A 25139-nucleotide genomic window follows, 5' to 3' on the forward strand; every position below is an offset into this window, starting at 1 on the left:
AATACTCCAATAAACCCGACTATCAGCATATATTTATCTAGCATAAAAGTACAAAAAATGCGTGTATGTTTCGCAAACAGTTTTTGTTTAGTTTACTCCACAGCTACAGCTGTAACACACGCCCTGTGACAACATTGCCCACTGACTTACGCCTACACGTAGGTTAAGGTCGAAAACATTATACTCTGCAATTTTTGTATAATTGGTCTTTGTAAACTCTACATTTAATTAAATTTTCTATGTGTAATCTCATGAGTTCTTTTCTTTCATTCTCATGACAAAAATCTAAACCGATGTCCAATTGTCAGAACTTGACCAAATTTATATGGGTCGGAACGGACGGGAGGCACAAATGTTTTAAGAATCATCGAAATCGATTCACCCAGTTGAAAGCTCAGAAGTAACAAAGCCCAAAAATATCGTCAAAATCTTTTTTCCTGAACGATGAAGTCATAATTAAACAAACTAAATGTGCATATTTCTAATTTGTCACGGTATTTATATTAAATTTTATTTGTTAGAATAATAATAATCATTATTAGCTATTATATGGCTTTTGTTTTACATATCTTACATGTTTTTATACTTGTTTCTTTGTCTTTCTTTCACATCGCAACGGATCGATTGGATGGTATGATTTTAATGCCTGGCGATAGGAGTCCAGAGACTAGAGAGTGAAACTCAAACTCAAACATTTCATTACCCACTTAGACTTCTTTTATTACCCATGATATATGCTACATTCCGCTATGAAATATCTCAATCTTATAGGAACATCTATTGACCGCTCGGGCGAAGTCGCGGGTACTATTGTTATAATTAGTTTAATAGCGTTTAGTTTATCTAAAGCGGATGGTAAATTATCTCATTTATAAGCATGAGGTTTTAATATTAAATACGTACAACAGTTTCTTCTATTCTAGACTAGCTTCTACCCGCGACTTCACACGCGTTAAATTCGTAGTTTAATAGATTTCATTATACATATAAACCTTCCTCTTGATGCACTATATCTATTAAAAAAAATAAAAAAAATCCATAAAAATTCGTAGCATGGTTTTAAAGATTTAAGCATACATAGGGACAGACAGAGAAAGCGACTTTGTTTTATACTATGAAGCGAAGATGACCGTCGGTCTTTATCACAATGCGTTGTGGTCCCAAGTGAATTGATCTACTATTTCTATTGGATAAGTGCATTATTTCTTCTCACTGCCTAATTTATTTATAGGATCGAGAGAGACGTAACTTAGGAACTAAATATAGTTGAGACAATATTCATGATTGGCATGATTTGTCTTGTAAATTAATGTAAAACACATTGGAGGTATAAAAAGTAAAAAGTCTCATTTACTTTTTGCAATGTTATTTTTTTCATTTCCTTTCATAAACGTGTTTTTTTTTACATTACATCTAAGGCAATGAATTATTATATAATATTATATATAATGAATTATAATATAACCAAGACTCACGACTGTATCTGTCTGTTGCATTATTTCATCGGAATCGATCAATAGATTTGGATGATTTTGGTACAAAGATGGGACATGGCCTTCTATCGTCATAACGAAATTTTATAATTGGACGAATTCTCGTCTAATTCTCTTGAAATTCAAACACATGTTATTTAAATAAAAGAAAACTTTATAAAAAACTAGCTGCGCCCCGTAGGAATATCGGGATAAAAAGTTGCCTACATGTTATTCCAATTGTTCAGCTGTCTACCAAATTTCATTACAATCGACTAAGCAGTTTTGGCGTGAAAGAGCAACAAACACACACACACATCCTTACATACTTTCGCATTTATAATATTAAGTTAGATTTAATGATCATTATAAATTCAAAAAAGATCTATGGGTAAATATAGTGGATCACTATTTTTAGCTGCGCAAGCGCATTATGCAATTCAAACAGACACCATTGTGGGGGAGAAAATTGAGTTTGACTCGACGGAAGGCGTGGTGACGCTATTCCGGTTATATTTGCGACACTTTATGCGACGTTTTTAAGACGACGATCCGAAATAGAAAAAAAAGAACTGAAAATTATTTTCTCTTAATTTGTTTTTTTTCGACTTGCGTTTTCAAATTAGTGTATTTAAATTAGCTGTGAATGTAATGGCATGTCATTTATCTTTCATATGTGAATAGTACCAGCATTCATAGCTTGTTACTAACATTTGAAATCGATTAAATTGTTATTATATACATTTAGTATAAAATGTATCTGTGACATGATTTTTCTTTCAATAAGCTTATGATATTATGTACAACTATAACGCTGCAATACTACTAGTGTTTGTTAATGCTATTTTTAGTCAAACACCGCTAAATAGTATACAAATAAAGTGATCACCATTATAACAAGCAAATCATCATCTGAGATTAACCTTGTAATATTCGTGAGTTTTTGTACTACTATGTAAATTACTATTGCTCAGTTGTATTGAGATAATATCATAAATAAATATCATGCAATACAACACTAAAAACACTTTAATGACAGCATTATTAAAATTGTCTGACTTTTTCTAAAGAGTGTATGTAAGGCAATTATTTAATGCTGGCGATCAAAATTATAAGATAAACTCACGAAATTATTGTATCGGGTTAATCCTGTAAAGATATTTGATCTGTGTAAATAAAATATTAATTATAAAAAATAACATTATTGTATTACCACCGATCCTTGCTAAGAGTATAAAGTTTTAATTAAATGTGTCCGTTTCATGTGTATCAAAGCCCAGTCCAAGGAAACGATTATATACAAATATACAGGTATGCAGGTGAAGCTAAAGAAAGCGTGTTAAAACAATCATACTACAAATTGATAATTAAAAAACCTATAAAGTTTTTATGTCCTTAACTAATTCTTTACGTGTGGAATACATGAAGTAGCATTGATTAAAAATGGCAATGTATCTAGTAAGATTTAAATTAACTAAATAATTATATCTTAACGTTTCATCATTTTATATCAGGTTTTCTTCAAAATCTTTATAATACCACTCCAGGCTCTAAAATGTGATCAAATGACAACAATTCCCAATAAAATACAATAACTATGGTATTGAGTAACAAAATAAATAAAAATACTGTGTAATTGTGAACCAATTTTGATTTTGGGAAAGTGGGTTAAAAATATTGATTTAAGCGTGGCGATGAATTTTAACTCAATTATTATAAGCATAATATTTACATTACAAATTGCACTCTATTAATAATAAACGATTAACAATTAGTCTAGTGTTAATTTGCGCGGGTTTCACAGGGTTGACACTAGTGGTCACTATTTGATAAGAGTGTGGATATACGTCGCAGATTTATTGATTGCCCGTCGAAGTCGCAGAAACTTCATTGATAAGATATTTTTGAAACGTGTTAGAATAGGATTTAGCTGAATTAATTTGGTTTGGTCCTGATAAAGATTTATATATATTTATACGCACACTGCGTAGTGATTGGCTTGCTACTCTTTTATATATGAGGCCTACGTGTTTCTCTTTTACAAAGAGGTAAGGTTTCATAAAATATTTGAAAAGTGGCTTATGTCATATTCGAGATTATATAATCTGTGCTACATTTCATCTACTACATATAATAGAGCAAGAGCTCTATTATAATATTATAAGAATAATCGAAATCAAATTCGACGTGTTATCGACTTATGTTTACTTCTAATATTAAGTAGATAGAAGTAATTTTCAAATTATGAAGCTTAGTAAATATTCTCTTAAATTAAAAACTACAGGACAGTACTGTGGCATCACTATCATAACATAATTATGCACAATGAAAATGTAATATTGACATTTTAAAAAAGCAACTACTTCGTAGTTTCTACTCAGTTCTTCTCTGTAGAAACTGCTTTCCGAACCGAATATTAAAATGATGATATGACGATTCAAAAGTATTTCTAGGAGTCTAATTGTATAAATAAATGTTTGAGTTTCAGTTTGATAGCCGCTAAATAGACATATAGAATAGAATAAATTTATTGGATATATTTTGCCTCGGATTTAGGAAGCAAATAAGATATTACGTATCGAATATATCGTGATCGAAATATTGCCTCCTTGCGGTTAGGCCTCCGGACTCTAAATCGTTTATTTAGATTGATGCTCTAATGATAATATTTAGATAAAAACGTCTTCTGATAACATAGTTATACTAAGTTTTATCTCGTGTCATGTCCAGATTAAAGATATTATTGACAGTGAAACAGACGGTTGCGTCTTCAAATTCGCGTTGTTATATTGAGCCTACTGTTGATTTTTTATTTTTATTTTTATTAATATAGGTACCAGATAAGGGAATAAACTTTCTAGCACTTACATATACCGATTTGATTTTTATTTATATTATCGTATAGTACCTTTAAAACTTCCCATAAACTTTCACAAATATTTCAAATTTTCTAGTTAAAACTTTATCAGACTAATTGAAGACAGAAATTTATGATGATATTTTATATAATAATTCCATGTGTTGTGTTTGTGGATGAAAGCGCGAACCACTTACTTTTTGGACTGGTGCCAAGGAAGGATAATGTAAAAAATGTATGCGATAACTAGATATGTGTAGTATGCCAAACGTCCATAGTATTATATATATATTTTATATTAGGTACATTTAACTATTCCTTGTCAAAAAATTTTTTTTCAACATTAGCTACTCTGTCTCCTCGTGTTATCTGTCTCCATAGATGAGACAGATAACATAATAGAATAATTTTTAGCAGAAAAAAATGATTTAGAAAATAGCTTTTGACAAGCAATGAGTTTTGACTATAACATTTATATTAAATACGTTACAGAATTAGTTAGTTTATTATATTTCGTATTTTTACATAGTACTGATATTAAATTACATGTGAAATTGGAGTTGACAGAGGCGCCATCTTGTGGTTGCGGTGATGTAATATGTCATACTCAAGGTTTATAGCTTATAAAAAAACCGGTCTACTCCTTTAATATTTATCTAATGTTATATCAAATATTATAACATATTTGTTTAATTAATTAATAGAAATATGGGTGTAGCAATTTTAAATAATAAATCCATAATATCACAGATTTAATATTATTTAGAAAATGATTTTTGATGAATATCGTTAGTGTATTACATACTAGCGGTACGACCCGGATTCTTTCGTAGTACACATAGCCTCAAGCACTGAGGGCTTACATACATGTCTAACGGTGAAAAAATTTTTGAAATCGGTCCAGTAGTCCCTGAGATTAGCGCGTTTAAATAAATAAATTCTTTATTTCGGAGTAACAAGGACCCAATATCACATTTTATAACAATTTTACAAAAAGAAATTCACAAAAACATAATTACAAAAGTTAATATTAAAATATAATAAAAAGTAATAATAATTTAAATAATACATGTCCATCCAAAACACAATATTTTAAAATTAAAATTAAGAGAAACAAAACAAACAAATAAAAAAAATCTCTTCACCTTTATATTATGAGTATAGATTTAAATATAGATATCTAAATATACGGATTTACATAAGACGATTTCAAGAACATTAAATATTTTTGATACATTAGTTACGTTAAGCTCTTTGAAATATAAATAAAAAATTATTCACGTATCAGTCAGACATAATTCACTCTTTCATTCCGATCATTTTTCATGATATATATAAAAACCAAACAACGTTGGGCCAACGTTGGAGCCAATATTGGTTGTTTGGGCAAACATTGGTAGGTAGGCACGACCCGACGTCACGACCGCGCCGATGCGCCGGCGCATACGACGCACCCACACTACGATAACGCTCTCTGCGCAAACAAGTGCATTTATTTTGAGGTTATATACGTAATTATCTTAACAATTTATTGTTTTGAACTTTGATTGACCACCGGGATAAAAATACATGGGCGTATAGGTGTCAAGGAGATGATACGTAAAACTATAAGACTTTTACTGATACAAAGTAACAATATAAAAAAGATAGGTACTGTAAAGAAAGATGTGGTAACAATTACTTTAACTTGGGCATCAGATTGTTTTTAATATGACGATATGATTTCTAAAAAGAGAGACAAAATTTATATATGACTAGCTGTTCGCCCCGGCTTCGCTCGTGATACATTTCCGGGGTAAGATGTATCCTATAGCACTCGGGAATAATGTAGCTTTCTTTGTGGGTGAAAGAAATTTCAAAATCGGATGCTCAGTTTCCGAGCCTATAGGGTACAAACAAACAAAAAATAATTCCTCTGTATTATATTAGTGTAACCCTAATAGGAGGCCTGTGTCCCAGTAGTGGGAACATACATGGGCTGATGATGAATATTAGTATAAATTAATACAAAATAGGGTTGTGCAAAATGGTCTAAGCGGTAATAAGGGGTACATATACCATAGTGTGAGCACTAAGAGATAAAAAAGACGAAAAACACACAAACGGCCAATCATAAAGATATTCTATTCTTTATGAACCAACATAATATAGATACATATGATCAATACGCTAATCTCTGTTTTATCACTGGCGAAACGCAAACCGCCCATGGATTTTCTGGATTGTAAATCATTTTGGAGATAGCTTATCAAATACGAGTGGTATTATTTCAATAAGGGATCAACTTACAGTCGGTGTTGGCGCTTTCCATAATGCAAACTTACGGTGTCTTTTGTTGTTTTCGGAGATGTTTTAAAGGGTGAGCGATATATTACGAAATGGTATTTGTAATTGTTTTATATTATTTTAAGGTTTCTTTATTGTATATCAGTCAGCTGAGCTGGTCTGATGGTCACCACCATGACAAGTCTGAACGAAATAGAATCGAGAAGAGCACGGAAACTGTTCATTCCTTTAATAAAATAGATTGTGTTGCTGAAAACGTGGGAGGTTCATAGTTCCTAGCGTAATAGACGTTTGCTTTTCTGATTAAAATCTTTCACTTTACAGTTTATTTATATCAGCTAAAAAGATAATCTATTGAATGTTCCGTTACGTTTATAATTTCAATTAACATTATTGGAAATTGATTATGACAATAGTAAGAAATAAGCATTTTATTCATCATCATCAGCCCATATATGTTCCCATTGCTGGGACATAGGCCTCCTATGACGGTTAATGTGCTATTAACTCATTATTTAAGAACCATTAATAAATAGCAAAAACTAAGATCGAACCCGGGACTCTATCTCTAGTCTGCGATCACATATACAACTATATTATATTAGACTAAGATATAAGATACCCAATTGCCGTAAGTGGACATACAAGGCAAATAATTATATAGAGAAACTAATAGCTGTTAGCAGATGAATTACGTCGTAATTACAACGTAAAATATAAAAAATAACGCGATTTAAGTGAATGGAATGTTAGTGTATTTTTTATTTTACGTATTTTTTTTTGTATTTAAAAGCAAGAAGGTCATGTTTTAGTTTTAGCTGAAATGGAATTACTAGCGGTCCGCCCCGGTTTAGTCCTTGGTATATATATAGCTTATAGCTTTCCTCAATAAATGGCCTGTCTAACACTGAAATAATTTTTCAAATCAGGACCAGTAGTTCCTGAGATTAGTCCGTTGAAACAAACAAACTCGTCAGTTCTCTCTTCAGTATAGCATTTAATCGGGATAAAAAGTATCCTATCATCCAAGTCAGCTCATACCCTATCTTTATACCAAATTCCATCAAAACCCGTTCAGCAGTTTTAGCTTGATTGACAAACATTCAAGTTTATAATATTTGTGTGATTTATATTAAAATATTATTCTTTGGCTATTTTGAAACTTGATAGAAACTCAGAACCAAAAATTTTAAATAAAATTATATACTGTATTTATTTTATACAGAGGCTGGTAACAACGTAATTATCACGTATTTGTAATTATAATATTATTGTTTAAGAATTGGCTATCTATTATGATAAAAAAATACACTACAACTGTGACACAATATGTTTATAACAATAAACATTATTCTATGTAGCTTGAAGGAAAGTGTTATACAATGAAATGATTTTTTAACGGACTTAGGTAATAAGCATTTTAGTTAATCTATTTACCGCCTTGGAATATTTATGTATTCACCGTTTAAGAGCGTCAATCATACTAATATTATAAATGCGAAAGTTTGTAAGGATGTGTGTGTGTGTTTGTTGCTCTTTCACGCAAAAACTAAAGAACCGATTGCAATGAAATTTGGTACGTAGACAGCTGGACAACTGGAATAACATTTAGTCAACTTTTTATCCCGATATTCCTACGGGATACGGACTTATGCGGGTGCAGCTAGTACTATATACAATTTTCCAGACATAGGCCGTATATTAGGCCGACATATTAGGCCGTTTTCACCGAATGTGCGTAAAGCTCCAGATAAAATTAATTGTGATTATAAATAATGGATATGCTAATTAGATCATATTCACAAATTGTCGGTTACCAGTCTCGTATTTTATCGAAATTTTAAAAGATTGTCTCACTACCACAGACTATTATACCTTATCACTTAAAAGTAGCAGCGAATTCGCAGAGGCTCTACCTCTACAAATGTCCACGGGCGGTGGTGATCGCTTATCATCAGCCGAACCACCAGCTCAGTTTCATAAGCTGATGGCCGAATTATGGCACATCATATATTTAAAACGGTGAAGGAAAACATCATGAGGAAACCGGCATGTCCGAGAATCAAAAGTTCGACGACATGTGACATCTGCCAACCCGCACATGGCCACTGTGGTGGATTATGGCCTGAGCCCTCATAGGAGGCCTGTGTCCCAGCAGTGGGAACATATATGGGCTGATGATATATATATTATATTATAGTTCTCCATAAGTTCTGCTTTTACCTCTATTGTTTTCGTTCTGTTTGTGTACATATATACAAAATAACGTATGTTTTCCTGCTTCCAGGAACAAGATGTCGCTGGTGGTAGAAAACGGTCACAAGGAGTGTGTTAACGGCCACAAGGTGTATGTGAATGGAAAGAATGCCACAAACGGGTCACACGTGAATGGTGTGAATGGTGAGGTGCCTTGGGAGAAGCAGTTCCTTCCACCAGCTTTGGATATTGACGATAGGGCACGTGCATTGGCGGTAAGTTTTGTAATAAGTCCTTACTGATAAGTATATAATGCAAAAATGAGCGACTGTTCTATCAACGCATAGTCCACAGTACTGGACTGATCGGGCTGAAATTTGACATACAGATAGCAACTATAATGTAGGCATGCGTAAATTTTGTATAAGATATGAACTATGTACACTTTTTGGGTATTTTAATGGGAATTTAATTGTATTATATGTGTTACAGATTAAATTTTAAACACAAAACTTAATATACTATTCATGTGAACATTTAGTTCAATGCTGTACCGACGTGTAAAAAGGTGGTGTAATATGTACATTTGTAGGTCCTTGACTGAATTAAATGATATAAAATCATTATTATACAATGACCATCGATACTTTTTAGTGTATAACTGTCTAATAAAAAACAAACGAGTGTTAGAATTATAATATTTCTCTCATACAGTAGCAGTTGTCACGCTATGTAACTATAATAATGATAGTACAAACATATTGTAATATCACGGTGACTTGAAAAAATTCGACAATACCCTTATCATTATTTTATTACTATAATAATACTAACACTAAGAATTGTTTGTCTTTGAGTTGGTTTATTTATTTATTTGAGTAACTCATAACATACCTACATGTTTATTATGGTGTATAATATGGCTAATTTAACAAGTATATTGTTATATACTTGTTAAATTAGTTATATAATAGTAACCAGACCAGAAGTATATTGTAATAACCAGACCAGAAGAAGAATCACGGCTAACTCTCGAACGCAAAAACATAAATTAATAATTATAAGTCGGACAATTAGAAAAACAAAAAAAAAAAAAACAACTAAATCAGTACTTAACAGTAACTCAATTAAATTATTATTTAATTTGAACATTGAAGTGGATTTGGAATGAAATGATCACAGATTATAAAAGAAATTGTCGAAAAACGAAAGTTTTTAATCTGTAGTGTGACAATTTTAGAAAATAGACCGCGCGAAAAATAGATTTGTCACGGTCTTGAAAGCAATCTTACCAGCGCAAATGTCTATTTTTATATAATATATTTCAGTTTGAAATGCATCAATTAAACTTATTGATGAGCTCAATTGTGGCAATGATGACAGATTGAAACGCCACACTTTAAGTACTCGTGTGTTTTATTATCTGTCTTATGAGCGAGATCAAATGTCAGAAATTAAGAAATATTTTCAAATGTGTTTCCTCTACGATCTGTCGCATTCGACTAGGCCATGCAAGTACTCCAGTGCATTTAGCAAAAATCAGGGTGAGGGACAACTCACTTTGTGAATGTGGTATTGATGAAGCTGACCTGGACCATATCTTTTTTAATTGTACAAAGAATTCTTCCCTGTATGATAACCTTCCTCCTACCGTACCTCGTCCTACTAACATGAAATCCCTTCTCTCACTAACTAGTACCCCATTTGTTTATGTTATTTCTAAATTTATTATTTCTAACAAAATAAAACTATGAATATTTATCAAGCGTCCAAAAATATAGTAGATTTTCGTTTTTATGTTATACTTTGTATATTATTACTGTTTGTCCATAACAAATTAACTTAGTGTTGGTAATTTAGTTAGTGTTGGTAGTAATGGTAATTTCTATATATTGTGTGTTTCATTTTTGTGTTGTGATATCTGCGCTTGACGGATACTTTTGAGCCTCTTATAAATCTCAGATGTAAAACTATCCACAACGTGACATTGGCAAAATTGTGGCAACACAGCACTGCCATTCATAAAATAAAATTGAATTGAAGAAATATTTTAGAAGGCTATTGTGGAAAATTTTATTTGTTGAATGCGTAGGTACACGTATAATCTACATACCTACTTGATTATGAAACGATAGAAAATTTAATACACGTGTTTGAACATATAAGTTTTCTTTTTTTTTAATAAGAATAATGAAATTGCGAAGAAAACAAAAAAAAAATTATTTTGCTTTAAAACTATTTTTTACGGCTTTTTGGTCAACAATAATAAACCTAATTTTTAGTTACTTATCACTTCCTATGCTTTGTGTCCTATCGAAAAATGCGTACAAAGTTCAAATGCATATCTGTAACATATCATAATACCAGCTGACCCACGCAACTTCGTCCATTTTCAAATGTTAGAACAATTCAAAATCTTCCAAATCATAGAGCTGTTTCTTTTTCAATTTTTCTTTATAGCCGTCGATTATATTGTAGATTAGATATGTTATATGAGTGTGTCGTATTTATTATTTCTTTTATTGTGTTTAATAACAGATACCGAAAGAATTTCATTTCACTTCAGTCGGCTCCATCCTATATTCATTTATGTTATAATAGGCTCTCTGAACTAATACATTTTTAGTATAGGTTTTAAATATAGCAACTAATTGTTATGAAATAATGTTTAAAATTGTTGTAAATGTATCAGTAATTCACCTATGGATGTGTGAAATATTTATCTATATTTTTTATATATTTCGAAATCATAAAAATCCAAGATTTTAAATATAATGAAGTTTTCAACATGTACCTACGATATGAAATCTTGTTAGTAGATACTTAGCGTTTCATTAAATATCTGATTCTATTTACCTATATTATATACCTTCGTATCGATATTCCAGAATCACGTTCATATCAAATGGTGAAAGACTTAGAAATCGGTGCTTTAGTTCCTGAGATTATCGCGTTCAAATATATAAATTTTCATCTTCTAATTAGTAAAGTATACATAACATACTGGTTTTGTATTGGTATTTATAGTTATTGTATAAAATATTTTTACGTGTGTTCGTCTTCATCATCCATTAAATAAACACATTTTTCTATATTATCATTTAACCTTTAACTTGGTACAAACGCGTTTATAATACCATTAATATATTTAGATAACGTTTTATGTTTAATGACTGTAAAAGCTACTTAAACAATAACTGTTTTGGTGGCAAATGCAGTAAAGATTAAGTTTTTATATGATATTTATTTGATACAATAAAATTATGCATTTTCGTTGTATTTTTTATTACCTATTGTATACTAATTTGTAAGTTTGTGAGTATGTACAAGGTAATTAATGTCTGGACCAACTGAAGATATTTCAGAAATTATTTTTCAATTGAAAACTACGTTACGTGTGAATGCCATCAAGGGTTAACCCGGGCAAAGCCGGCAGGAGCGTCTAGTATTTCATATTTATAGCGTTTGTATGATACAAGCTAGGTGAGCCCCGCGATTTTACCCGCAGACAAAACGATACACGTTATCCCTATTTAGTTTGCTAATAATAAGCAAAACTTTAAATTCTTTACTTAAATTAACTAAAGTCTATCAGTACTTCTTTATTTTTTATTGTTTTTGTTTGTAAATGGTATAGTCACTCAAATGACATATGATTTTGTTTTCATCTCTGTTCAGTAAATTAAGTTAACGTTATAATAATATATTTTTCTTTAATGCTAGCTCCTTAATTCCAATAAAATGCAATAAGGTATAAAAAATCAATCAACACTTAAATATTCAGAAGATTTCAACTAGCCACATTTTGTTCATATTCTCATTACGTTAAAAAACTAGTTAACCGAGTATCTACCTAGCTATCAGTAGAACCTTCACCTTGACTTGCACCCTACTGATATACAAATTGTTTTGGGTTATGTTGGTCAAAGATTACAAGCGATCGAATGCAGACAATTATTATTGCGTTCGAACAATAATTCGAAGATAAATATCATTATCCAGCTGTGAAGAATATGGATAACATTATAGTAATAATAATAAGTGGCTAAGATCGTCCAAGACAAAACAATAACAATGAAATATCGGACCACCTGGGATTATACACTTACGAACAAAAACAACATACAGCACAATATATTTTTACAAAAAATGGTCACAGGATTGGAGAGATACCACTCTTAATTCTAAAATTGGACCATATGACAGTAATTTCCTATCAAACTCAAAAGGAATCACGTCAATTGGTTGTAAACTCACGGAGTTATCGAGTAACGAACGAAAAGTTGAATTGACAACCTCCTTCGTGGTTGAGAAGTCAGTTGAAAAGACGAAGAAATTGGGGAACATACATGAAAAATATACAACAGAATAACTCAAACGTTTAATAGAAGTAAAGTATTTCATTCTGGATAGCTATAGAACTTTCTTCTATTTTGGAAAACTTTTCTATTGATTAATCTAAAATCCAAAAACTACTGAACAATTTTGACAATACTTCCACCACCCGTAGAAACATTATTTCTTAGAGACAATACCCCATAGCCTGCATCATATATATTTTAGTTTTAAGCTCAGTTCAACCGTCTGACCAAAATTGCAAGAATACCTAGTATAAAAATTAAATATAAATGCATTAATCAGAAAGATCAGCAAATAAATGAGAATGATAATTAACCCCGCACTTTTGATAAGTAAATGATTGTAGGCCAAGTTGTTAATAATTATAAAAGTATATCTACGGAATATTCATGTTTGCATTTTTTTTATCTTGAATACTTATATGTTGCTAGCTGTGTTCTCCAGCTGCATCCGTGGTATCTATCTAGCCTATATACAAATATAGGCTAATATGACACTTGGTACAAACCAAGTGTCATCAAAATCGTTTTAGTGGCTTATGCGCGAAGGAGACACAGACAAACAGACTTCAGATAATGCTGGTATATGATCAAATATATACACATTTGAAGTAGCCCCAATGAAACATAGGAACTCGAAACCTTATTCAGAAACAAGTGTACGTTCTACTGTTATTTATATGAAACGTATGTTTCTATACGCAACTGCCAGACACATCGCAATAATGATCTCACATCGTTATTTATTTGACGTAAAAGGTTTTTTTTTCGGTATGTCAAGGGCTGAGTCCTTGAACTGAAATAGTGTTCACCCCTTAGAAATATTTAATCTATGGCTATATGAATCTTTATTTGTTTTGATCAGAGCTTTATGTGTGATTGGATGGATGTAGATATGAATATTAGAGGTTTTTGAAAGAAGAATTAAGTTGGAAAATTAAAAAAATGCTATAAATCTACCAAGACAGCTATTATTCAATCAGGCAATCAATTCAGGACTGCGAACAACTACGCCCCATTAACAATATATGTTAGTTTCTAAAATAATAGAAAAAAACAATGAGTCTATACTTGAATAATTATAATAATTATTAAAATGTAATTTGAATAATTATATAAATGTACCCAGTTTTATTCATCTATTATGTGCTACACATAATAAATACTTTATTATCAGTCGTGCTCACGAAAACAAAATTAAACTTTTATGTGCTGTGATATCTTTATGATATTTAATTAAAAAGAAAGTTATGCAGATGTTTACAGGTTTGATTGTTTTAAAATAATTTTGTAGCTATAGCCTTTATCTGCTTATTATTATGTGGGTATTTTAGTATATTCAATCACAGTTTAATAAAATCTGTGTGGGGTTGCTCTCAAAAAACTATATACTTGCATAATTATTAAAAAAAAATATTATACCGCTTTCAAATTGTCAGATCTAGACCAAGTTTAAATAGGACCTTTTACTATACATATATACATATACACGAATCCTCCTTCTTTTTGGAAGTCGGTTGAAAAAACATAATTTTACTTGCAATATAATAAAATATCAATACGAACAACGGAAACCGAACAAAGAGTCGTTATACTTTTAAGTTATATAATTTTACGAAGGTTGCAATAAATGTTTGGGAAAAATGAATTCCACGATACCTCCAAGGATCAAAACTTCCACGACATGTGATATCTGATATAACCCGCACTTGGCCAGCGTGCTGGATTATAGACTGAACCCTCATATATATATATATAGGAGGCTTGTGTCCCAGCAGTGGGAACATATATATAGTCTGATGATGATATATGTATACAATTATACAGCTTAAAACTTTTTAAATTCCAGGTGGAGTCCAGGTTATCCAGCCTTGTGTTATGTGGCGCCACCTTGCAGAAGGTTGGTGAAGTTTTTACCCGCGAAATCGAAAATGGTCTCAGTAAAAGACCATCCAGCTTGCAAATGGAAAATACGTACATACCCGAACTACCTGATGGCACAGGTAAGCATATTATCTTTATTTAGATAAATGTTTATCATATAATATCTTGGGACTAGTATTATAAAATTAATAAATAAAATAATATTAAGGTGAAGAGTTTGTTCAATGAACGCGCTAATCTTAGAAACTATTGAACCAATTTTAAAACTTATTTCATTTTTTTTTATGTCATAGCGGGCATCTGAGCTGGTGGTTCGCCTGATGGTAAGCAATCACCACCGCCCATGAACATTCGCAAAGGTAGTGCCTCTACGAATGTGCTGCTCGTTTTTATGGGGTAAGGGAAAAGGAAAGGATTAAAGACTGGAAAGAAGGAATGGACTGGGATGGGTGAGGAAAAGGAAACGGGCCTTCATTGTTGATGATGGATTTGTAAGTGATCTCAGAGTACTATATGTACCTCTATAAGATAAAGAAAATAAGAAGCTGGCTTCTTACTTTATTATACTTAAAGAACGTCACAAACCAAAAAAACTGTGAGCCGAAAGGCAATCTTTCATTTTTCCAGAGGAAGGTGTGTTCCTAGCGTTGGATCTAGGCGGTACTAATTTCCGAGTACTATTCTTAGAACTACGGGGAGGTCAACTGGTGCGGGAGGATGTGAAACATTATCATATCAGGTACAGCACCCCTTTGATCCTGATCAAAGATTTCACTTGGCATTGATAAGCTTCTGCTGTGTAGATCGATTTGGTTGTAATTCTGCGATATCATAATGACATTTGTTCAATTTAAAATTTAATGGTATTCAAGATTTTTTTATACTTAATAATAAATAGTAAAAAAACCCGCTTTAATGATAGAACCAACTTAATCGTCTCAGTTGTTCTTTTATAGAGTATACGTAAAAAAAATGGTTAAATCCTGGCGAACCTTATCAGGATAATATACCAATAAAATTATTGTATTGTCATACATCCTTGATTAATGTACAAAGTTTTAATAAGATCTACCCGTTTAAACTGGATAATAATCGAGACTTAAGGAATTGGTTACATAATATAGGTGAAGCTTACATAAGTGTGTTAAAATCGTCTCATATTATGCATATTTAGGTAGTGATAATAGTATTTCTGATATTTGAAAATTGATTTTTAATGTGTTCAAGTTTTTCAGAACTAACATAAAATTGTTATTGGTTTAAATTGTGTTATGTTATATTGAATCCCATATATCAAAATATCTTAAAAGCATTTTAAAAAGCACAATTTGATTTTCCAGTTTTATTGTTTCAACAGTTTTTTTCTAACAACTGTACATTTGAGTTATTCGATATTAACAAAATTAATGATTACTTTCAGCGATGCTCTACGGCTAGGAACTGGCGAAGAACTCTTCAATTTCCTTGCCGACTGTGTGCTGGATTTCCTACGTTCAGAAGACATGGTGGACCGTGAATTGTCTCTCGGTATGTGCATAATATTATCTTAAATCTAGTTGTAAGTGGGTAATAGATCGGATCTGGATCGTTGCATGTTTACAGACATGAGAACCATTTCATTTACACAAAAATTGCTGATTGTAAACTCTATTGCGATGACATTTACTTATGTTTCGCAACAGACTTCCAAAAACTATCATATGCTTTAATTGTCGTCAGAAAGCCAACATAAGCAATAATTTTAGACAATTTCCTGACTGATATAATTTTGATAATCCACGCAGATTTTTTAAGACATGTCAATGTTTCAGGATTCACTTTCTCGTTCCCCATGAAGCAGCACTCCATATCTTCTGGTGAGCTAATAACTTGGACCAAGAGCTTCAAGTGCAGTGGTATGGATGGAGTGGATGTGGCTGCGTTGCTCCAGCGCTGTTTGTGGGATAGAGGCTTGAAGATAACAGTTCAAGTGCTACTGAATGATACCACTGGGACATTGGTAGCTGGCGCCCATATGGATCCTGATGTTGCTGTGAGTGATTTAATTTCATATGTCACCGTAAAATTTAAAACATTGTTAGATTACAATCTAAATGTTAAATTGATGCAAAATATCATTCGAAAGAATGCCAATATATCTTCATCCACTCATATTCTTTTTTAATACTGTAGCTTGAATAGTTCTTGAAATGTATTGTCTTCAAATTTTAGTCCTACTCATCCTACTAATATTATAAATGCGAAAGTTTGTAAGGATGTGTGTGTGTGTTCGTTGCTCTTTCACGCTAAAACTACTGAATCGATTGCAATGAAATTTGGTACGTAGACAACTGGACAACTGGAATAACATATAGGCAACTTATTATCCCGATATTCCTACGGGATACGGACTTACGTGGGTGAAACCGCGGGGCGCAGCTATTAGGATATAACGCGATCTCGAAGTCTCGTATACTATAAACGGTGTTCTTTCCCAGGTGGGTGTGATTCTAGGCACAGGATCCAACGGCTGTTACATGGAACGCGCAGACCGGGTCAAGCACTGGGAATCTGCACATGAGAAGGTCCATGATGTTTGCGTGGATATCGAGTGGGGGGCGTTTGGGGATAATGGTTGTTTGTCCTTCCTGAGGACGGAGTTTGATAATGAGGTGGACGGCAGTTCGTTGCTCGCTGCTTCTTTTACGTGAGTGTTTTGATGTTAATCTATTATGTTTTCGGATTGATTTGAGAAAGATGACTTGCATATAGGGTTGCCAACTTTTATATAGCTTGTAAATAATTTTTGGAGTAAACATTGTGTTAAAATAAATATTGTGTCCTATTTTAGTGATTATAGAATACGTTGACATGGTAACCTTACTAAAATTTGAAAGAAAATATGTAATAAAATAGACATAACTCTAAAGATTTATTGATTTAATCATAATAAATAATTCAATCATAAAAACTCAAAATGTAGCTCTAACTTCGAAGTTTAGAGATTATTCGAGCTTGAATAATATTCTTCGTAAATTTTTGAATAATAGTAAATATTTCTTTTAGTTTCGAGAAATATATCGGCGGGAAATATTTGGGAGAGCTTCTCTGCGCTGTGCTGCGTGGATTGGCTAAAGATGGACTGTTTCCAGCTGAGCCCATCAAAGGAGAATTACTTTCAGTTCATGTCAGCATGTTTGAAGAGTAAGTGTAATTGATTATCTTATTCGTAAGTGCATGCAGCATTACGAAGTCTTTGGTTACATGAGGTATGATTTGTATTTATTTTGAACTATTCATAGTTATACGGCTATATGAATTTGGCGTTGAACTTTCTCCATTATTGGAATAATTTAGTATAAAACGTAGTGGATAATGATTAAATAAATCACGAATTCGTCTCAAACATAACTTTGTTTATATATTGAAATTAAATACACATTACAGATTAAGATCATATTGGGCTTATTAGTGATTCCATAATTTTTTTGTTCAGGTCCCAATCCCACATCCCAATTATTTTTTCATATTGCGATACAGATTAACAATTAAGTACTTCTTCTTCTCTTTGCATTAGCCATTAGGCTACAAACAACTCAGTAAATAACAATTTATATCAAGTTACAATGTATAATTATAGTATAATTATGTTATTTTTGTTTTTAATGAATTACAGAGACAACGTGAGTGGCGAATGGCAGCGCACAGCAGATGTGTTGTGCGCAGCGTGCGCCGGCGCAAAAATATCGCGAACCGACGCACTGGTGGCACAGCATGCGGCGCGACTAATTTCCAACCGTGCTGCTCAACTTGTGTCTGTTTGTGAGTTGCTTGCTCATTTATACGTATTACTGGCCAGCCAAGCTTTGTGAGAGCTGGCGTAGTAGTACCGTTTGGTAATAAATATTTTAGGGAGATTTTTGGCACAAAAATTTATTTATAATGATAATGAATCGTTATCATAGTCGAGAATGTTAAAATTATTATATTTATGTAACTAAACGTTATACTATGTAACTACGCTAGTTAGCCATATATTTATCATGAGGAAATATTTACCTGTTCTTTTGTCTTTAAGAAATATAAGTCAGTCTGTTTGAAGCCACACGTTTGTTTCATCAGAGAAAAGTCTTACCACGCCAGACGTCATTTGGAAATTGGATGACAGATGTAAATTCTTGATATTTGATATGTATCTAGTACAAGAATATTTGACCCAAGAAACAAAATTGTTATATTTATCAATATTTAATCAAGAGGATTTATATCAAATTTTATTTTCTTCTGAAAACATTCGTATTAAATATATTTGTTGCAAAAAACAAATAGTTAATATTAAAAACCTACTGTTTGCAGGCATAGCAACAATCCTGAAGCGAATGGACAGAGCGCACGCGTCCGTGGCGGTAGATGGCTCTGTATTCAAAAAGCACCCGCGCTTACGACATCTTATGGACAAATACATCGCTCTGCTTGCCCCTCATCATAAGGTATCTCATATCCGTTTTTGTGAATGTGAATTTTTCGTGTATAAACAAGCTATATCTACAATTAATATTCGTAGTGCTAAGTGCTTTTTTTTAATTAGTAATTTTTATAACTTTAATTTATTTGCCTCCAAATTCTTATTGAAGTATGAGAAGATAATAAGAATAGCTCTTATTATCCTTTCTAAACCAAAACTTTAAGAGAAAACGTTCGTATTTTTGTATGTACGATAAATATTTTTAAACGGTAACTACTGCACTCATTTCGAAAATTGAAAGCTGCGTCTTAACGGAGTGGCAAATGAAAAAATATGTTGTACATATTAGATACCAGATAATATTTGGATTTATAAAGAGCCTTTTTCACTTACGTTTAACCATTAAAGTCAACTCTAGCCTTTATGACTAAAAATTTTCACATAACAAACAATAAAACACCACACCCAAAAGTTGTAAAACTTCATTAATCTATTATTTTTATACAGTTCACATTATTGGCCGCTGAAGACGGCAGCGGCAAGGGGTCAGCATTAACAGCCGCCATTGCTGCCAGAGTTGCGGCAAGAAAATCCTAGCCACTTGTGTGCGACTGCAGTGTGACAAAGGGTGTTCAAGCGAGCAAATATGTGAATAATATAGCTACGATTGAACGTAATTTGTTAAATATGTACCAAATTGTATCCAGTGGATTCCAATAGCAATGCAGATACATTGCTCTGTCTAGTGCCAGTTTAATAACTTGGCCTATAATACACTATTCAAAAAACACCGCTGACTTCGAATTTATAATCTTGCAAAAATAATTAGGTAATTTCTAGTGGACTAAGTTTCGAAATATGTTAATAATCATCAAATAGAGAAGTAATTTTGTAATGTATACATTGTATGACATTTGTTTACTAGACGAATATTTTTGATAAAGCCCTCAGGCATTTTCCTATTTATCGGTATATGAATCACGCTATAAGATCCGCCATGTTTGGATATGAATGCTAGCAATGAAAGACTTTGTAGGTTAGTGTATATTTATAGGCATTTTTACTGTGATTTTTTAAACGATTCGCCTCGCAGTTCTTTGATACACAATTATTGTTAATAATTCTGTATCCAATCACCAGTGTATACGCATTTAAAGATACATTTCTCTTTGTCATAGATGCATTCAATATTATATTAAAGACAGTGTCAGTTTTAGTTTTCATATTAATAAATCAGATGAATCATTTTTATTCTGTTACTATATAAGAATCGGTGTGAAAAATGGTCGGTGAATTATGATTTAATTACCAATTTATTAGTTGTTAGGTATTGATATTTTATTCATATTTAGTGCATATTGAGTATTTCATATGTACTAAACATGATTCCTTATGTAATTAATTGCTTTGCCAATGAATTATTGAAAATCGTTAGAAAATTGTGTCGTCTCATGTCATTGAAAATAAAACGAAAGGGACTGCATATTTATATAAAATATGCTAACTGACATTCGAAATATCAGCCTTAGTTGTTAATTAATATTATTATCAGTGCCATAATTATTGATATTTGGAATAAATAGTCCCACTCTCAAAGTAAAATGAAAAAATAATGTTCTACCTCCGAACCAATAACTACAATATTACTCGAAAGCTGTTAGAATACAATATAGTTTTTTAATCTTTACATATCTATTAGAGCTTACAATATTTTTATTGAATTGTACAAATAACGTATGATATTACGGATAGACATTTTTATATATACAAATCGTTATATTTAATTTAATACATAACTAGACTATATACTACTTTTATTTTTGAAATTGAAAATATTATAAAAATTGATGCTATATATGATTAGTACAGTTTCTGTGTTTAATTTTAAATATTTTATGTCTTAAATGTTAAAAATATTGCTTGTTAATAGGCTTTTCTTTTAGTTTCAGTCTTGCCATTTTATCTTTTTATATCAGAGAAACGTTTATATCATTTATAACAGTTATCTGATATAAATTTTATAGTTTTAATGGCAGCTATATTTTTTATAGTTGTCACTATCCGCTGTTTTAATGTAATATCGTAGATTGTGAATGATATTTCTTGTTAATCTGTGCATAATAATTTAACAGAATTTACTATGTTTATTTTTGTAATTTTAAATTTTAAGGTTATTACTATACATTGTTATAATTAAACTATGATCAAATGTACATTTTTATTGATGTACTGTAATCAAATTGTTATTATTTTAAGATGTAATAAATTAATACGGGAAGCGAATATGGTTTTTATTTCAAGTTATCTGTATATATATATATAATACAAGCTGCGCTCCGCGGTTAAACCCGCGTAAGTCCGTATCCCGTAGGAATGAGCTATATCATTTTCGATTGTAAGAATAGTAAGGACTAAAAGCTGATCTTGTTTTGTTAAAATTTGCTTGGGTTGCGTCATCCCACTGGTAACGGGGCGTCTGGCGCATGCCCTGTTCCTTCGCCCTAAAGCCGCCACTGAGTCTTAGGTTGTAAGCCTAGTTTCAGTAATACAAAATCTTGTTAACAAGGCGGATTCTATACCATTTTTGATACATTTTATTCATTTTTATTTATGAAGGCGATTAATTTGTACATAACCATAAAGAGAGGCAGCCTCACATGATATACATGAAGATATTTGGGAATGTCATCAACAAATTTAATCCGTATCACTAAATGTGGCTTGGATATATATTAAACGCTTCATAAATTATCAATTATAGATCAACATAAACAATAACGGTAGTAAAAAATTATATTTAATCATAGTTATAATATATTTTAACAGAACGATGAACTTCGATAATATTTATGTTCTGCGTCTATTTGAATATAGTCTATGGGCGGTTCGTCTATGGCCGCTTCGTCGTCTGTGGCATTTTCGTTGTCTATGGTCAGGACACCTCCACCTTCTCTCGAACCTTCCGGAGTATGCTCTGAAGTTCTGACGCCGATGTCGTCTTGTACTGCTCGCGTGCAAGAGAGCACCACCCAAAATTTAAATTGTTATTTAAATGTTTTAAACGATGATGACCATCACCATTCAATTATATTTACTATATCGATATACTATAACTAAATGTCAAGTTTGTTGAAGACTAATAAGTGAATATAAATTCTACATTAGATTATTTAAAATATATATACCTATCTATCGTTATCCTAATCAGAATAAACCAATTCAATTCTATGACAAAACAGCAAATATCTTACCCCAGATACGTTCCTTTGCACCAGAACTTGGCTGTACAGCCGCTTGCCTTCATCAGGCCCCAAAACCCGTTCCAGCTGTGCTCTGGAGAGCGCGAACAGCTGGTGACCAGACACACGCAGCTGCTTCTGTGCAGTCCTACTGAAACCTTTCAGTTCAAGCCAGGATACTACTTCGTCTGGATTGGATTTCTGAAAGTTTGTGTCGTGAAACGCTTCTATTACTTCGGTAAAGGTCGCTGCTGCATTAAAAGATATATACTTTGTTAGAAATCAAAAAGGGGGGCTGTTTTCATGGGCGTACCCAGGTTCTGGGCTAGGGGAGGGCAATTTAAATTTTTTAAGCCAGGTCCCGCGCGCTTGTTTTGCCCTACACACCACTCGAAGACACCTACAATATATATAAGGAAAACATCCACAAGTCATCCTGCAAATGCTTTATAGAAACCAAGTCAAATAAATAAACAGAAAATATAATAAAAATAAGTATTTCTTTATTAATATTATTTAATTAGGTAGGTATATAGGAGAACTCTAGGAAACCCTCATAGGAGGCCTGTGTCCCAGCAGTGGGAACATATATGGGCTGATGATGATGATGATGATGATGATAGGAGAACTTAGTAGTCGTTTGAGATCCTTGAACTATTTTAAAAGTAACTTCCGAGAATCTTCAGCCTTCAGCTTTTTCAATAACAATAGAGAGTAGAGAGATATACGATATCCAGCTGCCCTCCCGTGCCCCACCCTGGGTACGCCCATTGCTGTTTTATATTAGTTTCATCGTAACAAGAGTGTACTGCGATTCTATTTAACTGCCTAATTGATGTAGTCAGTCAAGACTATTAACAAAGTACTGTTAGTTGGGCCGAATGTTGCATAATCAACATTCGAACAACAAGGCACAATCTGCACGAATGCATTTCATTTCTAATTCTACATTTTATAGGATGCGACAGCTAAACAAGTTTTGATAAGTTGTGAAAAGCGACAATTATTCATTCATCAGAATATTAAAACACAATTAATATCCCAAAACTTGAGTAAGTTTTTATTTAGATTAAAAATCAACCTAAGCGTTACCTCGCTCTGAGGCGTTCTATGTAATGCTTGAAGTGGAAGCGAGAGCGCGGAACGAGCGACAAACAGGCACAATTGGTTGTCACGTTCAACTATCATCAGAGAACCGACTTCACAGACAACCGATTTTTTTAAGCAAAATGCTGTATTTACCTGATGAATAAATATATCTGGTGTCTTTTTGATCTCCAGCCTGCGCTGTATTTGTGGTAGTACGGCTTTCAGCTCTTCGTGCAGGTCGCTGCCGGTGCTGACTGCTGACTTGGTGGCTGGAAAAATTATGTGCTACTTTTAGGTTCTGTAATACTATAAGCGATAGTATATTTAGAGCTATTTCATCTGTGATGTGTTATTTAATTCGCTCTCTATCACTGTTCGCTTATATTTGGTTACGACCGCTATGTTGTTAGATATATAATCGAAGTAATGTCTCTTAAATTTGACTTGAATTTATTGATTGAATGTTTTCTTTGTTAATATTTGTTTTTTAACTAAAAACAGCTAACGTTACTACTTAATACCTACTAGCTCTTATTCTCTTCTGCAGAATCACTGCGTTCAAGGACTATCTATTGAAATATATAACTAACTCGCTTTCCGTCCGCGGCTTTACCCGCATGGTATAAAAAAATTCTTAAGAGAAGGAGATATTTCGCGGTTAATATTGTATAGAGCATGAGCTCTAGCCTCCTATGCAATAAATCGCTCTGTTGCGACGTGAAACAAAGACAAACAAACACACTCTTGCTTTTATGATATTACTAGCTGACCTGGCAAACGCTGTTCTGCCTTAGTCTTATCATTCATGGATATGAAAAATATAAATATTTTTTTATCGATTCTCAAGCCTACCCGATATGCCTAATGAACACAAACTTCATAAAAATCGGTACAGCGGTTTCGAAGGAGTACGGTAACTAACATTGTGACACGAGAATTTTATATATATAGAGATATTATAGCCATTCATTAATAAATAGCTACTGGGCCAGTAACATGTAGTAAGTTTTTGCTTTGTAGATATACTTACATTTAATAGTATCAGTTTTAGTCACAGGTGGCGGTGGTGGTGGCGCGACTGGCGGTTCCGGGGGTGGGGGTGGCGGTGGTGGGGGCGGGGGTATAGGCTTTTCTGTAAAGTTCATTATTGGAGAATAATGTTCACACTTTCAGTTCATTAATTTATTTGTAGGCTTGTAGATATGGATTTCTTAAAAAATTTGTTTGTTACGAAACTGTTGTATATGTGTGCGTGGCTGCGTCCGCGCCTATGTTCGATTGATTAATTAAAGCAGTGCGAATCAAGCCTTCGAG

At 32.4% G+C, this 25139-nt stretch overlaps 2 protein-coding genes across 2 annotated transcripts in view; one reads left to right on the plus strand and one right to left on the minus strand.

Moving 5' to 3' along the window:
- Positions 1-21670, plus strand: part of LOC119837623 (hexokinase-1-like) — a 28780-nt gene extending 7110 nt beyond the window's left edge. The window contains exons 2-11 of the mRNA XM_038363302.1: positions 8903-9086; positions 15019-15172; positions 15681-15792; positions 16474-16580; positions 16865-17085; positions 17531-17739; positions 18099-18236; positions 18709-18854; positions 19389-19522; positions 20005-21670. Coding sequence (XP_038219230.1) covers positions 8910-9086; positions 15019-15172; positions 15681-15792; positions 16474-16580; positions 16865-17085; positions 17531-17739; positions 18099-18236; positions 18709-18854; positions 19389-19522; positions 20005-20094 — 1488 coding nt within the window. The 5' untranslated portion in view covers positions 8903-8909 and the 3' untranslated portion in view covers positions 20095-21670. The remainder of the gene's footprint in view (positions 1-8902; positions 9087-15018; positions 15173-15680; positions 15793-16473; positions 16581-16864; positions 17086-17530; positions 17740-18098; positions 18237-18708; positions 18855-19388; positions 19523-20004) is intronic.
- A 637-nt stretch (positions 21671-22307) lies between these two features.
- LOC119837704 (epidermal growth factor receptor kinase substrate 8-like) overlaps positions 22308-25139 on the minus strand; it is a 15933-nt gene continuing 13101 nt past the window's right edge. The window contains exons 9-12 of the mRNA XM_038363435.1: positions 24856-24991; positions 23979-24094; positions 22749-22937; positions 22308-22501 (exon numbers count right to left, since the gene is read on the minus strand). Of these exons, the coding sequence (XP_038219363.1) occupies positions 22430-22501; positions 22749-22937; positions 23979-24094; positions 24856-24991 (513 nt within the window). The 3' untranslated portion in view covers positions 22308-22429. The remainder of the gene's footprint in view (positions 22502-22748; positions 22938-23978; positions 24095-24855; positions 24992-25139) is intronic.

This window comes from Zerene cesonia, chromosome 28 (genome assembly GCF_012273895.1).
Source record: "Zerene cesonia ecotype Mississippi chromosome 28, Zerene_cesonia_1.1, whole genome shotgun sequence".
NCBI lineage: Eukaryota > Metazoa > Arthropoda > Insecta > Lepidoptera > Pieridae > Zerene > Zerene cesonia.